This window comes from Phlebotomus papatasi, chromosome 1 (assembly GCF_024763615.1).
Source record: "Phlebotomus papatasi isolate M1 chromosome 1, Ppap_2.1, whole genome shotgun sequence".
In the NCBI taxonomy this organism is placed as follows: Eukaryota; Metazoa; Arthropoda; class Insecta; order Diptera; family Psychodidae; genus Phlebotomus; species Phlebotomus papatasi.
In genome coordinates this window covers 14,179,982-14,196,278 of record NC_077222.1, presented here as the reverse complement: position 1 = coordinate 14,196,278, position 16,297 = coordinate 14,179,982, and the positions used below count along the sequence as shown (strand labels likewise).

The following is a 16,297-nucleotide window of genomic DNA, read 5'->3' as shown; positions in this document are numbered from 1 at the left end:
ATCATCCTGCATTAAAATCATTGAGTAAGTTTTTGCTGGTGCTGACCAGCTACCTAACTTCCAAAATGCTTACATGCAAAATGGGGATTCTGGAAGTTGGGATGAGGATCTGGGAGACTTTGACGGTTGACTGGGAATTCTCATGTGGTGCACCAGATTCGGTATCTATCCCTCTATCATCCTGCATTAAAATCATTGAGTAAGTTTTTGCTGGTGCTGACCAGCTACCTAACTTCCAAATACATACAAAATGGGGATTCTGGAAGTTGGGATGAGGATCTGGGAGACTTTGACGGTTGACTGGGAATTCTCATGTGGTGCACCAGATTCAGTATCTATCCCACTATCATCCTGCACCAGAATCACTGATTATGGTTTCACGGTTCCTGGCCAAATACCCAACTTCCATTTTGCCTACATGCAAAATGCCCCTTCCTAGAGATTGGGATGAGGAGCTGAGGGACACTTACTGTCGACTGGGCATTCCCACATGGTGCACCAGATGCGGTATTTATCGTACTCTCATCCTGCACCAGAATCACTGAGTAAGGTTTTAGGGTTCCTGGCCAGGGTCTCCTGAAGTAATGTTTCTGGAGTGGAACTTCCTTGAGATTGAAATGGATATCTCTTTGTCTCACACTAGACTCTTCACATATTTACCTTAGATGGTAATAATTTCCTGGTTTTACAACTTAATTGATTTGTATTCTCATCATTTATTCTTTTTTTGTTTGTTTTTACACTCACTATTTTTTTCTGTGTAACTTTGCTCAGAGTTGCTCAAATGGGTAAAATCTGTCAAAATTTTTTGGGTAATTTTTTCAGGGTAGTATATGGCGGATTGCTTTGGGTGTTTTGACAATTCCGGAAAATTTTTGACAGTTCATTCTAACCTCAAAAAACTTCACGTGTTTGTTTTGATTGGGAGTTGCGGGAGTTGCACATTTTTTTGGGAGGATGGCCAAAAAGAAGAAGGGACGCCGTTCGAAGAGATCCAATAAGAATGTTCCAGCCGTGGGAAATGAGGAACCGCAGGAAGTGCTAAAGGCACCACATTCATTTGTAATCCATCGTGGATTGCCCTGCCCGAAGCTCAATGATCTCACACGGGATTTCCGGAAGGTGATGTCTCCCTTCACGGCGATGAATCTCAAGGAGCGAAAGAGCAACAAAATCAAGGATTTTGTCAGCTTATCGAGTGTGTTTCATGTGAGCCATATGGCTGTGTTCAATCGTTCAAAGGAGCAGGTTTCCTGGAAGGTGGCAAGGCTTCCGAGGGGGCCAACTCTGACGTTCAGGGTGAGTCTTTACAGCTCCTATGCAATTTCTGGGTAGGGACCTGCGCGGAGTAATCTTGCGCGCTGCGCGCAAGAGGTTTTTGCGCGCAATTTTTTTTTTTCGACTTGCGCGCAAGTTCTGTTTTTGCACTCAAACTCTAAGCTGTCTATACACTAGGAAAAATATGGATGAGTGGGCTTTCAATAATACTATTGATAAAAAGGGGAATCAGTGGCGCAATAGGCAAGACCGTTGACTCTTGGGCGGATCGATTCCCTGGCTCGATTCACTGTTGTGAGTTCGAGTCCCGCCCGGTGCAAAGATCTGAATGTTTAGAAAAAGACATTTTCACTGTGATATAACGTAATAAAAATGCACCGCCTCGCCCAACAACTCCGGGAGCATGGAAGAAGCATTCACCATACTACGGGAAGGCGCTCCTGGGCAGTCTACAATGGACTTCGCAGATTCTTCCAACACGGGATATAACGCATTGTAAAAATGATTACCTTGTAATAAATATCTCGATACGATTAATAATAATTGATAAAAAACTTCAGTTATTAAAGAGAATTATTGAAGAAAATGCCTACACACAGGAACTAAATCGTTTCAATATGACACTTTATTTTATTTCTCGAGTCTTCTTGCGGCTTGACATTCTTTTTCGCGAAAATTTATCGTTTTGCTCTTGGAAAAGTTTGGAAAGTGTTGAAGTTCATTGGGATAGTGTTCAGTGAATTTTAGTGGAAAATTTTCCAAAAATGAGAAAGAAGAGTGTTTTTCGAGAGATGTTGTGCCTGGTGGAACCCAATTAAGTTTTAGTGAAGTTTTTTTTCATTTTTGCTTTAAAAATTGTCGGAAGTGATTCCTTCTGTGCATCACTGAAGAGTCCTTTGGAACCTTGACCACATATTCCAAATTCTAACACGAGCAAAAAAGGAGAAAATTGAGAGATTCATCGTGTTCTGTAAAGTCTCGGAGACAATCGAGAGAAATCTTCATGGAACGCACCAGGAATTTACCAGGAGACCTCTGAGGATCGAGACACTATAGAGAGATTCTTGAGGATCACATTAATATTAAGCAAATTCCCTCGCAACAGGGTAAAATCTTGGTTGGAATTCCGGAATATGTAAACATAACCTCAAAACGGTGTTTTCTGTTTGCTAAACAATTTGTGTTCTCGGCAGAAGTGGACTTTATGAATGTGCCCATGAGGAGAATCCTATAATCTATATAACTATGCAAAGTGCCAGGAGTGCAGAATCTAGCAGCTGGATTCCGGAATATATAAATTCCTGTTAGAACATCTGAAGAACTGTAGAGCCAGTTCCAATAAAAATCTTGCCTATCAGTCAAACATGTCGAACATAAAGTGACTGACAAGTTAAGATAAGATAAGATTTTGCCAGGGTTTAGTTCTCCATTTCGGATATTCCGATGCATCCAGGCCACCAATTGGGCCCCTTATGCTTCCCCACTCCTATTCTATCTTATCCCCCGACACGGGTAGCCGCTCTATATCGCAGCTCTGTGTGGACAATCAGTGCCGTTACTATATCACAGCATCCCTTCTCGGTGTGTGTTTGGGATCAGTGACAGCGAATATTTGTATCGATTGAAGTACCATTTTCACATCGAAACTCGTTCTCGTACCAGCCTCTATTGTTTAGGCGGTTCACTTTTTTTTTTTGCCAATATGCACCATTGACATTACTATTCATTCATTCACTGGACGAATTCAAAGCCGATATGGCATGAGAAATCTTTTCTGCTGCTGCTCAGCTTTGAACCCAAGACTTCGCAGTCATAGAGTTATTACTCTATCCACTGACCCACTCGAGGATCCCCGACTGACAAGTTAACTGTTATCATCTACAAGGAAACGATGGTGATTTGATTACGAAGGAATATCTTCAAAATTTGGGAATGGCAAAGATGTCTTCGTATAGGCTAGTCCTCTTCCTTTAGAAATTGAAAGACTGTCATATCCGGCTGTTGGATTTATAAGACATTCTCAAATAGGGATTGTCGTGTGTGCTTCTGCTGCTCAAAGGTTCACGGACACATTCAGCAGCTCTTCCTGAGATTCACAAAAGGAAATTGCAGACAGATGGATACGACTCTACTCCAGAGGTATAGGAAAATCTCAGATATAAGGACAGAAAATTAATGTATATATTAATTTGTAATAAGAAATTTATCAATAAAATATATTTAATTTTCAACTTAAATAATATAGTTTTCTCAATAGTATTGTTTGATTTTTTTTCTCAAATGGAAAACATTTTTTAAAAGATCTCTGTCTTTTTACCAATATCCTATAACTTCAATTGTGCCTCTCAGAGTCTCTGCTTCAGACAATCTCTCTCCTTATCTACTGCTTTATCTTGTCCTTGTCTGTCAACCGATTCAGATACAAAAATTAGGTTTTATTGAAGAGCTCTACGGCACAAGTTGCATACCAATTACATATATCACAGGGACTGCTAATTCAATAGAATGTCCTATGGCTATCCCAATTCAATTCTTTACTTTTGGCAGAGATCTGGTGCTTGATCTCTTCTCCAGCTGGATGTTAGGGTTGAGATCTGCCTTGCGTAAGAAGCTTCAATCAATGTACCGATACTCAAATTATTCTCAATTTACATCCGAACGAAAAATTCAAACAAAATTGGTTTGAATTCCAGTAGAAAACCACATCTCCTGAAACGTAAACTTTTTCTCCACATTTTTTTTTAACTTGCAACAAAATCCACTAAACACATCCCAATAGGCTTCAAGAAGTTATTTTCGAATGTTCTGCAGCCAAAAATTATCGAATTTGTGTGAAAGCGAAAATGAATTTATTGAAGAAAATATCTAATGAACTTGATATTAAACATTTTCTTCAATATTTCATCCATTTCTTCCATATTCCGCTTCAATAATATTATGGAGGAGTTATATTGATTATATTTGTCTCAGTGTGTAGGGGTAAACAATATTGGTATACAATATGGAAGAAAAACCATCCATATTGAAACGAATATTGAAGAAATTGCATACACACTAGACAAATTTTCTTCAATAATCCAAAATTATGTCCATGATTTTCATCAATATTAGATATTGATTACGAATATTGATGAAAATTTTTCCTTGTGTATAGACAGCTTAATAGACAAATGCTGCGTACATGAAAATGTTTGCTGCTGCGCGCATAAAATATTCTTTGCGCGCTGCGTCGTAAAAATCTGCTTGCGCGCAGCGCGCATAAAGATCCCTACTTCTGAGATTCAGAATCACTGTCTTTCGCAGATTCATCAATTTACGCTGATGAAGGAGGTTATTGCTGCCCAGAGAAAGCCCTACATCGACGACAAGGCTTACGAATCGGCCCCTCTTGTGGTCCTGAACAGCTTTTCCGGGGAAGGAAAACACCTGAAGCTGATGGCTCAGGTGTTCCAGAACATGTTCCCCACGATCAATGTATCAACGGTGAAATTGGCAAGGATCCGGAGATGTGTTTTGTTTTCGTACAATCCAACTTCCAAGCTCATTGATGTCCGGCACTTTGCCATCCGGGTACTTCCAGTGGGAGTGTCCAGGAGTGTTAAGAAGTTGGTTACGGGCAAGATACCCAATTTGGCTAAGTGTGAGGACATTGCGGACTTTATTGAGAAGGCCAATGGCTTGTCAGATTCCGAATTTGAAGATGATGAAGCATCCCATGTGGTGCTTCCGCAGGATCTCCCATCGCGTGGGAATCTCCAGAATCAGAAGTCAGCGATAAAGTTGCATGAGCTGGGACCTCGGATGACGATTCAGTTGATGAAGATCGAGGAGGGACTGTTCAATGGGGAAGTCTTGTTCCATGAGCTCGTGGTGAAGACTGAGGAGGAGAAGGATGCCATCCGGCGGAAGATTGAGAAGCGGAATCGACTGAAGGAGGAGCGAAAGGAGCAACAGACGAAGAATAAACTGAAGAAGGAGGAGGAAAAGGAGAAGCACAAACAGAAATGCCTCAAAGGAATGAAGATTGAGAAGGATGAAAATCCGGAAGAGGAGGCTCCAGAGGATGATGCTGAGTATTTCAAGGAGGAGGTTGGCGTCGAACCTGACAGAGGTGAGTACCAAAGATTTTTTCTCAAAGGAGGAAATTTCGGAAAACTGTATTCTTCGCTTCGTTTTCAGAGCTCTTCGCTCCCAGCGATCCCAAGCGCCCTCCCAGGCCCAGGAAGCGTCCAGCTGATCCCAAAGGACACCCTGGAGACAAGGACGCCAAGAAAAGAAAGTTCAGCCTCGGAAAGAAGTCATCCGGAAGCACAAAGAAGTTTTCCGGAAAGGGAAAAAATGTCAAAAAGAAGTCGAAGAAATGATTTTATTGTTCCGGAATGTCCGGGAGTTTGTGAATAATTCAATAAAGTAACTGAAAAAAAAATTACTGGAGCATTTTCTGAATGGATTGGGCTGTTGGACGATCTTCCGGAAGGTCAGCAGTGCAGGCGTAGAAGATTCCAACAAAACCATTGTATTCTTCGGGAAGGTCGAGGGTTTCTGGCAGGGGAGGCCGACTGCCGACTCTCATGTCCAAATCGGTCATGCTGTCCTCTCCGCTGAGGTCCAATCCAAAGAGATGCGGAGGCATTAGCACAAGAGTCTCATAGATCACCAGTCCGTAGCTAAAGATGTCACTTGCACTCCCAATTAGAGAGTACTCCTCGTCAATGACCTCAGGGGCTGCCCAGAGATCAGTTCCCACGTATCTATCCTCGGAATCTTCAATGTGTCCGGAATCATCGAGTTTCAGGGAAACTCCAAAGTCACAGAGCTTGCACACTTCGAAATCCTTTTTCACCAAGACATTCCCTGCCTTTATGTCCCCATGGAGTATTTTCATCTCCCTGTGGAGATAGTCCAGGGCTCCTGCAATGTCCAGAGCGAATCTCTGGATTTTTTCCGATGGAAGGGGTCCCATCTCATCTTCCAGCCGTTTCTCTAGAATATCAGCCAGGGATGAGTCACAGATCTCAAGGGCGAGGATATTTCGGCCATCTGGACCCTTTTTGTACGCCCTGAAGCCCACAATGTTCGGATGATTGAGCTGCCTCAGGAGACTGGCTTCCTTTTCCAGTCTCTCTGAATAAATCTCACTCTGCTCCATGTCCCCCTCGATGGCAAAGCGATTGAGACGCTTCACTGCCCATGGGGATTTCACCACATCCTTGCTTGGGGTCCTGTTCACCCGACAAACCTCAATCCCTGAAATAAATCCCGGTCAGCAAATTCAAAATGCCTCAGCGACATAACCTCCAAAAAATTACCTGTGCCAAATCCCAATTTCTGCAGCTGTGGCGATGGGGGAATCTTCAGTGGTGTTCCTAGAATGTTCCCAAAGACATTCTCAAGGTGTTTATTGCGTGGCAGGATTCTTTTTGGCGTGTCCATTGCGGAATTAAGAAGAAAATCTATGGAAATTGCGCTAAAAAATCCGTTGCTAGAGCGTTCCTAGGATAAACTTGGATAACAGTGTTGCCAGATGGTGAAATTTTCCGGAAGGCCAATGTGTCACTCCGGAGACGACAGTTGGTGTTGCCAGTGGTGAAATCGTGGTACCGCATTCAAGAGGATTTTTGTGCGATTATTGTGTGGAAAAAAAATATTGGCAATTTTGTCGCCTTTATCCGGGAAATTGCAGGAAAAATCGCGTGTTGAAGTGAAAAGTGTGTGTTTGACCGTCGGTACTGTGCCTCAGTGGGGGTGAAAAGTGTGTATTTTGTCAAGTGGATAGCGCACAAGAAGGTGGATAGCGGATTGACGCAACATTTTCTCTTCGATTTCTTCGCAGCTGAAAAAGTAGATGAAGGTGCGTCATAGGACCCTTTGTAGGTCAATTGTGTACACAAAAACATCCCCAAACCCAAGGGTAGATCTCTAGGTGTCCCTATCATGCCTTCCGGAAGGGATTTTCTGGGTATTTTGGGGTGATTTTGGGGGTGCAAAGGAGACAACGCAGACACAAAACTCTCCAGAGAAGTGGGAGAAGAAAGCTCGCAAGTAAACGCGAAAGTTTCTCAGGCAACTTCTCTCTTGTCAATTTTCCACCATTGAGCGTCTCCCGATGGTGGGCTTTGTTGTGTATTTGGCAATAATGGGAATTGCTGCCCCATTGCGGCCATTCCATCATCAATTATCGATTTGGTGTCGATTGAACGGGCAGTTTTTTGGGTGTCTTTTTTCCTCTTCCACCCATTCAGGGGGGTTGCTGAAGAGGGCGCTACCAGTTCGGCGAAAGAGAGAGAAAGATGTGACCTTAGCCTTGCCTTTGTCAGGTCGTTCACTCATCATCACCAAATATCCAGATATTTCTTGACTTTTTTTTGGACTTTGTCTCCATCATCTCTTCTACCTTGCCATCAGTAACACCTCTGTCATATTCTTGGCCATCTCCCGGTGCAAAAATCACTCCCGAATCCCCCAAATCTCTCAATCTTCCCTCCCTTTCAGCCATTTCTCAGACCTTTCAAACTCACTTTTGCCAAACACAGCAACCCAGCTTTCATCTTGTTTATTCTCAGTGACAAAATGCCTAAAACACTGCCCCAAATCCCCCTCAAGAACAGCCTCCAGCCTCGCCAAACAATGCAAAGCGAACACTCTCCTGGAGCTCCTGGGGGCGAAAAGGTCAAGAGGGTTTATCGCGAAGAAGCAACTCGAATGATTCAGTTCGAGCCGCAATTGAAGCCTATCTGAAAATCTAATAATTCACTTTATGGAAAACTATGCACATTTTGAGTTGTTTACAACAGAAGAACACGATAGAGGTGAAGATAAACAAGAGTAATTAGAAAGATGAAAGATGATGGGGACGAGTGAGAGAGAGAGAGAAATTGACGTTTTGGAAAATTTAACACGGGGCTTTTCGTTGAGGTTTGTTTTGAAAAATTTTGGTAAAAGTTTGTCAAAAGGATGTTTTTTTTTAAACTTTTGAAAGAAAAGACTGACTAGATTACCGGAGATCTAAAAAACCGAGATCAAATATTTTTTATTCCAGTGACAGCCAAAATTTCGAAAGGCAAAATCCCGTATAAGGGAAATGTACCAGCGATCGTCAGTGTACCTCGGATTGGAAGGTTGTCCCGCGTAACGGAACCTTAAAATAAAATGTATTTTTAATAATTATTCGCTGTATTTTAGCAATGAACTTTAGCTAAATGTATTGTTGATTCATATTTAATCTTTAAAACTAATTTTCTCATTGAGTTTTTAACAAAACTGTCATTATTTAACTAATTTATTGAATCGCTGTATCAAAGTCTTAGCCAGAAATCCGCCATTCATCACTTTCTTAAAATTTTACACGAGAACAAGTCTGACAGAATATGAGGAATTATGACTGCTTAAAATGCTTTACAAATCCGTTTTAATTAAAAAATTAATCCTCAGTTATTCTAATTTCAATATCGATGCACTTTTTTAATTGTCTCGATAAGAAATATTGAAAATACAGTGGGACCTCGATAGAGTCAACTAATTATTTCCAGGCCTGTTGACTCCATTGGATTCGGTGACTCTATCGGAGTCCGAAAAATATCAATTAAAATAGGAAATTTTGATATAAAGGGGTATTATTTTATGTTTGTATTAGATAATTGATAAATTTAACACGATAGTAGAATATTGTATTTAATTAACTCATAAATTCTACACCCTATTGTCCAAAGAAAGTCATAAGTTTGGGCAAAAGTTGAAGATTACAGAATGATTTTAAAGAATGTTTTTATTATTAGTAAGTATCTTAAGTGAAAATTACTATCCATGTGATAATATTGAGGTCCACCCACGTTGCTAAGATAAGGAAATGGTGTCCTAAATATTTCTTTCTTTACTTTTTTTAGAGAAGCTCTGGTAGATATTTAATTATTGAAAATTCTGTTGCAATTAACGTTATTAATTGGGATTTATTTTAAACTGTTATTGTATAAAAGAAGATATTGATAGATGTTCTTTTCGTTATGACATAACGATGGCTCTAAACTTCACAAAAAGAGCAATAAAACCAATTTTTCTCATTTTCTTCTTGTTCTGGAAAATGGGCGTTAAATTGTTAGAGATATCTACTTGGAATCTTCGGATGACCCCCTAATAAGTCAAACTGGGGATTATTCTTATGACCCTCAGTTCTTCTCTATATCCCTCCCCTTCACCACCACAATCGGTTTTTATTGTGATTACAAGAAAACACGTCATACGGGATCATAGGGCTTAATCAAAAAATCTTAAGACAAGAGAACTTTCAATCGGTCAAAACGCTTAAAATCACAAAAAGAAAATTATTTTGTCGAAAATTGATTACACGGTTAATATACGAATTTTCTCATAATATTGTTTTTCTTGTGTTAAAAACGTTACATTGCTACACCAAAACACTGATTTTAATTTCGAAAAAGTCATACAATATTATTAGTTCAATAATAATGGAAAAGTTGACTCTATCGGAGTCAATTTGGGTCCAAGTTGACTCTATCGGAGTCCGTAGAGTAAAAAAAATAGCTGTTGACTCTATTGGAGATTGACTCTATCGGAAGTTGACTCTATTGAGGTCCCACTGTATTTTTTGCGAGCAAATACGTTCTTTTCCACTTGTTCCTCGGATCGGCATTCACGGCCATCATTGGATGTTTTTGTTGTGAGGAAACACTTTACCAGTGAGAGTGTTATAAATTTAACAATTTAAGCTTTGTAAAGAGATTTGAATGCCAAGAAAGCAGATGAATCCTCATCAAAAACGTCTGCCGATCCGTGGCTCATCCCCTTCCGATCCGTGGAACACCTGATGATCACCCTTTCGATCCGCGGAACACACTGTATCTTTGCATTTAATCCTATATATATATTATTAATTTCCGTAAATAGCAAAACTATAAATACACAAAAATAGTTAAATGGATCTCTAAAATACCCATTTAAACATAAAAATATACCAAATAGTGTTCTGGGGCTCATATTTTCAACTAAATATGGAGCATGTCTCTTAACATTCCGATCCGTGGTACACTTCCCTTAGTCAAACTCCGGAGAGAGTGTGGAATAATTTCTCAAAATATAGAAAACTTCCCTTTGCATTAAGGAAGTTCGGTTGCAATCGTGGAAGTGGCTATGAAACTTTTGGCAATTCAGGATTTTGGCTTTTGTAATTTTAGTATTCGGGATTTTGATGTTCGAAAACCTAATTTTTTATCCCCAATTTTTGACCCTCTCGGCCTTATGGCCTCTACACACTAAAGAACTTTATGTCCATATTAAAGAGTTTTTCTTATAACAAGCATAGGGAGTTTGCTTCAACACAAACCGACGTAAATATAGTTAACGAGGTGAGGATTCCGGAAATCGTCGGGAAAATACAATTCACTCAGGGAAAACTCATCAATATTTTCCAGAGTTTTCGATTCGGTCTCCAAGACTTCATTAGTGGTCAAGTATTTCAAATGTTCTCTGAGATTCGTTCATTATTTGGGTCAGGATGTTCACAGGGCATAAAGAGAGAATGAGAGAATTTTTTGGGAAAATCGACGGTTTGCGGTATCCCCACTTCGTATGGAACAATTGCTAAATAACTATCTTCTGTAAAATTAAAATAATTTTGGGTGCGGCATTATACGGGTTTCAGATTGGAGGTTGAATCCAGTTTCCAGAATGTTTCGAAATCTTAAAATTCGCAATTTTAGTGGTTTTTCAAAATATAATCATTTGCTCTAATTCAATTCTAAATCTATTTTATTGTAAAAAGCCTGATTGGCATCTACACACTAGTAGAAATTTCTTTAAAAAATGCATTTTTAAAGAAAATTTCCCCTATCCTTGTAGGCAGAAACGTCAGATTTTTTTTTAAAAAAGGCAATTGTTGACGAAAATTGCTTCTAGTGTGTAGACACCATTACGCCCTAGAGAGTCTAGCCAGATTCGCGTTTGCAATGATTTCCCTAAATATTTCAATACAAATTCGACGGGATGTCGTATTTTCCGTCCGCCAGAAGCAAGAAAACAATAACAAAATGTATTTTCATCTCTGTCGGTCTTATTTTTCCCAAGTAATTGAAGAATTAAAGTTACTAAAAATCCATTCCCGACAGCAATTCGGACCAGGAATAAATCATCTAAAATGCGTATGATGTATAATACCATGGTAAGGGATGGTTTAAGTACAAATTCATATTTATGGTAAATTTCATGAAAACCCTTTAATAATGCAAAATCACATCATAACCATGGCAAAGTTGAGCATATTTGCTTCATTCGAAAACTTGAAAAATATTGGCAAACATTTTTCAAATTTAATTGCTGCCCGAATTAAAGAATATTCCGATCTTAAAAGAACCGAATTAGCAAGAGTCTACTGTAACAAGGAAATTCAGTGGCAAAATTGCAGCTTTTAAATTAGCCAAAATATTTTTTGTGACTTGAATTGTCACGCTATCAAATTAGTGTTTGCATACGCTTTCTTTATTTTTGCTGTCTCTCTGAAAGAAAAATTGTGTCATATTTATTGTATATTTTTACTTAATTTTTTTTTTGTATTCCTCAATACACTGCTGAATTTAACTGAATAGATAAGTCAAAAATGTACAACGTAGTGAATTATAATACTGTATGCATGCGTAAACACAATCGTACATTTAACCGAGACACAAACTACGCTCATTTTTTATTAACATTTTATCTAAAACTTAAAAGTGTTAAATGGGATAAATAAAGATTTTATATCCATTGTATCCATTCATTAAACCTGTTCTGTTAGAATGGAAATCGATGGGTACCCATTTTTTCATATGTTTCTCTGAAGTCCTTAAATATCCTTCAAAAACATGAAAAGGATTTCGTGGAATGACTTGTTTATTTGTAAAAATATTCTTGGAAAAAATAGCTAGTCAGTAATCCAAACTTTATTTTTCAAGGAAAATATATTTGTGAAGGAACCAAGTCGTCCCACGCAATACTCTTTGGTATTTTGAAGGATATTTAAGGGTTTCAGAGGAAAATCGGGAAAATTGCAAAGAAAATGAAGAGGATATAGCTATCCCTTTTTAGCTGAGATTCTTTACAAAACTCAGCTTTTGTGGTCGGAGTTGAGATCTGACCCCATCAGATAGGATCACTGTTACAGATTCAGGGCCTTTACGCTAGGATTTGAACAATAAGGCTTAATTCAAGACTCAATTTTTCCACAAAGATTAACGACGGACGAATGTGAATGTCTCTGGCAATTCCTATTTTTACAGTGCCCGATCTCTAATCCGGATCGGCGTAATTCGGACGAGTTATCGACGGTTACATTCAAAATAATTTTGAGGTCATGTATGCATGTGTCTTCAGCAATGAAAATGAATTATCGTGATGTTTTTGTTTAATAAATTAAGTATAATAGCATAGAATTCTCTAATTTTGTCTTCTTAATCTTTTTAAAACTTTTATTCTAATTGTATTAAAAAAAAACTTGTATTATATTTTCGGGACGTTGAACAAATTCAAAAAATCCATCCGGATTACGAAGCGGACATCTGTCATATTGTCTCCCAATCATCCGGATAACGAAGCGAGCACAAATGGTACACAAATGATAGAATTTACAAGAGCCTTAATATGTTTTATTTAAGAAGCGTTAATGATTTAACACTTTAGAACAGAAAAATTCACCACGTAAAAAAATTGTCTCCAAAAAATACCCATGAAAAAATAAAGAAAACTTGAATTTGAAATTCTGCAGAATTTTCCGCAGTTAAATTTTCAAATCTGACGAATTTCTGCAGAATTGTGCAGAATTTCGAGATCCGGATACTTTTTAATTCGGGCAACAGTTACATTTGAAAAAAAGTTTGTTATCATTTTTCAAGTTTGATTATAATTATCAAATGAATCAAATATGTTCAAATTTGGCATGATTTGTCTTAAGTTTTGATATAATTTTACATTATTAAGGGATTTTCATGCAATTTACGATATTATGAGTGTGTAAACTCAATGTGTGTATGCAGATGAATATAAAATCGTTACATTTCAAAAAGTTTGTTGTCCGAATTTCTCTCTACTTCGGGTGACATTTCGATCCCAAATGCCCGAATTTGAGAGAGTCTACTATATTTGGTAAGGGGTATTTTGTATGGGAGCTTCTTAAAAATAATGTATGAAATATAGGGGTTAATTCAGTCTATAATTTGCGCTTATCTGGCCAGACGGGCAGGCAGACATTCGACCATATACGAGAATACCATTGAGTCATTCCTAATAACGATTTTTCGTGGTCAAAGATTAAAAAGACTCCTGAGAACGTATTTCTCATCCGAATTATATTGTGTTTGGGTTCATTGGAAAGGTCTTGGAATTCCTGACAGACTTAAGCCAATTTCAATCGTTTACGAAACGACATTGAACCGATTCATAACCGATAAGTAATTTTTATCCGAAATTCAATTATATTACTCTTAAGGTGTATACTGGGCAATGTTTTAAATAATTTATAAATATGTTGAAATCGGTTATGAACCGATAAGTAATTTTTGTCTAAAAATAAATTTTATTACTCTTAAAATTATTTTGTGGGATCTTTCGAGTGATTTATAAATCGGTTGAGAATCGGTAAACGGTAAATGATGCGAAAGTACTTTTGATGGATAGCATCTAGGGGAAACTGGGGCACCACCAAACACTGCGTTTTTTAATCAGATATTCGACTTCTGAGGACAAGGCCTATATAGGAATTTATAGTCACTATGGGGATGCTTGTCAATTGAAGAAATGGTCGAGATAGTCCAAGTAGTTTAGAAATAAAAAATTGTGTTTGGTGGTGCCCCAGTTTCCCTTAAGTCACGAGGTCGAGCACTTCGGGCTCTTTGCCACCCCTTTTTTTGGCTTTTTTTTATCCCATAGTAAAAAAATATCTAAACTAAACTTCAAAATTAATCTCTGAACGCCAAATACTCCAATTTCTTTAAATTCAGAAACCTCTCAAGTTTTTCTCAGGGTTAGTGCTGCCCTCGGGCGGTGGATAGATGAAACCCACTGATTAACTTATTAACAGTGTTTCGGGATGTCATTTTCCATCATTATTGTGCATGGGTTTTCTGAATTATTGTTTTTGGGTATTGCTCGAAAACGCGTTGTGCGATTTTTTTTTTTAAATCATTTTTCGATATGTTTTAGAGATTAACCAGACCTCAGCGCTAGTTCTGCCCTCGGGCGGTGGGTAGATGAAATCCACTGATTAACTTAACAGGGTTTCGGGATGTCATTTTCTATTGTGCATGGGTTTTCTGATTGATTAATTAATTAATAAGCGTAAATAAATCAGCAAGTTTCTATGCATAGCCTCCTTGTTTGCAAAATTATACAGAAAACTAATACGAATATCGCGATAACATCTTTCCATCTCATTTATTTAAAATGAGTAGAAAATGCTATACATGAGAAGCCCATTAGATAATTGATTTTTTAATTACAACACTTCTTTTTTTTTTTAAACATAAAGTTGGAGGTGTGACATTGGGTATCTTCTACAAATAGAAAATTCTAACTTTTAGCCCTATTAATTTTTTTTTTAATTCTGGAAATAATTTATTAAGGCAAAATGTCGGTTTAATTTTTGTTTTAATAAGGCTTTCCAACTTTTTTTTTTTTTTGAAACAGGCAACATCTACAAAATGTCACGAAACAAAGATAAATATGAAAACAATAACCCAAGGAGGCAGACTGTATTTCTATCACCTGAAGATATTGCAGCAGGTCGAAAGACAAATTGGCAGGCGGTCGAGATAACAGGCAATGTGCGGAACTTGAGTCCGTCACTGTGGCAATTTGAACATCTAACAGCCCTCTATCTCAATGACAACAATCTCCTCCGCTTGCCATCCGACATTGGACAATTGGCCAATCTCAAGACCCTCGATCTGTCCAGCAATAAATTGAGAAGTTTGCCAGCTGAACTTGGGGATCTCATTCAATTGAGGTGTGTTTGACTTTTTTTTCGTGTCTTCTGAACTGATTTAATTTTCTTAAGGTGGAACCTTTGTTGTTTTTTCAGGGAACTTTTATTGAATCACAACTTTTTGCGTGTTTTACCGTATGAAATTGGAAAATTGTTTCATTTACATGTTTTGGGGTTGCATGGAAACCCACTGGGAAAAGATATTCTGTCCATTTACAATGAACCAAATGGAACACAAAAGCTACTTACATTCATGTTGGACAATCTAACAGGTAAGTGCAATTTATTTATTTTTATTTCTTGTGTGTTTTATTTTAAATGAATTTTTCCCTGAAAAAAAATCTCTTAAAAGAAAAATGCCAAAAATTTCAAGTGTAGCAAAGACACGAACCGCCTAGAGCAGTTGCTTAGAGTGAAATTGCTCTAGGTATGCTCTAGCCTAGAGTAAGTCATGAAATAGATTGAAAATTTTCAACAAGAATCACGTTTATGTGTTGCAATTTGATGTGGAAGAGAATGGAAGTCAGAGAGAATCCAATGTTGATGATTTTGTGAAGAGAAGAAGGAAAATTGCACAATTTCTAGAGCAAAAATCGTGACAGTGAAATCTTGTGGAGATTTCAAATATCTTATAACACACCCCGTTGCAAAAATACCAAAGTATACAAAAAAAAACGAATTAGTCGTGCAAAAAGAAAAATATAAGGCACTGAGGTAACACCAATAATAATAATAATATTAAAAGATAAAAGAAATCTCAATGGGATGGTTTTGGGGAATGTTGTAGAGTTAATATTGGCAATTTATTTACTGCATTCTTGATTTATTGCTCTAGCAATATTGCAATTCTTCAAGATATTCTGTTTTTTCATGTATATTTAATCTTTTGTCAAGGAATTTTCTTGTGTCTCTCGTACCTCAATGTGCGTATGGGATCAACATTACAAGTGTCCTTCGCACGTTTTGTTAAATGGAATTAACCTCCATTCATTCATGCTGTTCTCTGTTGTGTCTCTAGGCAGAAAAGCATTAAAGATAAGTCTAAATCAGTTTAAC

At 37.9% G+C, this 16,297-nt stretch overlaps 3 protein-coding genes across 3 annotated transcripts in view; 2 read left to right on the top strand and 1 right to left on the bottom strand.

Moving 5' to 3' along the window:
• Positions 1-882: 882 nt before the first annotated feature.
• On the top strand, positions 883-5,642 carry LOC129800064 (protein Peter pan). Its single transcript, XM_055844439.1, has 3 exons — positions 883-1,299; positions 4,582-5,389; positions 5,458-5,642. Exons 1-3 carry the CDS (start codon positions 958-960, stop codon positions 5,640-5,642), a joined length of 1,335 nt encoding a protein of 444 aa, XP_055700414.1. The 5' UTR covers positions 883-957.
• On the bottom strand, positions 5,631-6,820 carry LOC129800071 (lymphokine-activated killer T-cell-originated protein kinase homolog). The gene is made up of 2 exons (XM_055844449.1): positions 6,588-6,820; positions 5,631-6,525 (listed from the first exon to the last, which is right to left on the bottom strand). Exons 1-2 carry the CDS (start codon positions 6,709-6,711, stop codon positions 5,705-5,707), a joined length of 945 nt encoding a protein of 314 aa, XP_055700424.1. The 5' UTR covers positions 6,712-6,820; the 3' UTR covers positions 5,631-5,704.
• Positions 6,821-6,833: 13 nt separating this feature from the next.
• The window catches only part of LOC129800063 (CCR4-NOT transcription complex subunit 6-like), a 212,994-nt gene continuing 203,530 nt past the window's right edge, over positions 6,834-16,297 (top strand). Inside the window, exons 1-3 of the mRNA XM_055844437.1 lie at positions 6,834-7,129; positions 14,944-15,262; positions 15,338-15,513. Coding sequence (XP_055700412.1) covers positions 14,958-15,262; positions 15,338-15,513 — 481 coding nt within the window. The 5' untranslated portion in view covers positions 6,834-7,129; positions 14,944-14,957. The remainder of the gene's footprint in view (positions 7,130-14,943; positions 15,263-15,337; positions 15,514-16,297) is intronic.

What these genes read in the sequence shown, in the direction of transcription:
- LOC129800064 (XM_055844439.1), top strand. Translation starts at nt 958, where the DNA reads ATGGCCAAAAAGAAGAAGGGACGCCGTTCGAAGAGATCCAATAAGAAT. An exon ending in GGCCAACTCTGACGTTCAGG is followed by an intron (nt 1,300 to 4,581) that starts GTGAGTCTTTAC and finishes TGTCTTTCGCAG; the next exon opens with ATTCATCAATTTACGCTGAT. An exon ending in TGGCGTCGAACCTGACAGAG is followed by an intron (nt 5,390 to 5,457) that starts GTGAGTACCAAA and finishes CTTCGTTTTCAG; the next exon opens with AGCTCTTCGCTCCCAGCGAT.
- LOC129800071 (XM_055844449.1), bottom strand. Translation starts at nt 6,711, where the DNA reads ATGGACACGCCAAAAAGAATCCTGCCACGCAATAAACACCTTGAGAAT. An exon ending in GAAATTGGGATTTGGCACAG is followed by an intron (nt 6,526 to 6,587) that starts GTAATTTTTTGG and finishes GATTTATTTCAG; the next exon opens with GGATTGAGGTTTGTCGGGTG.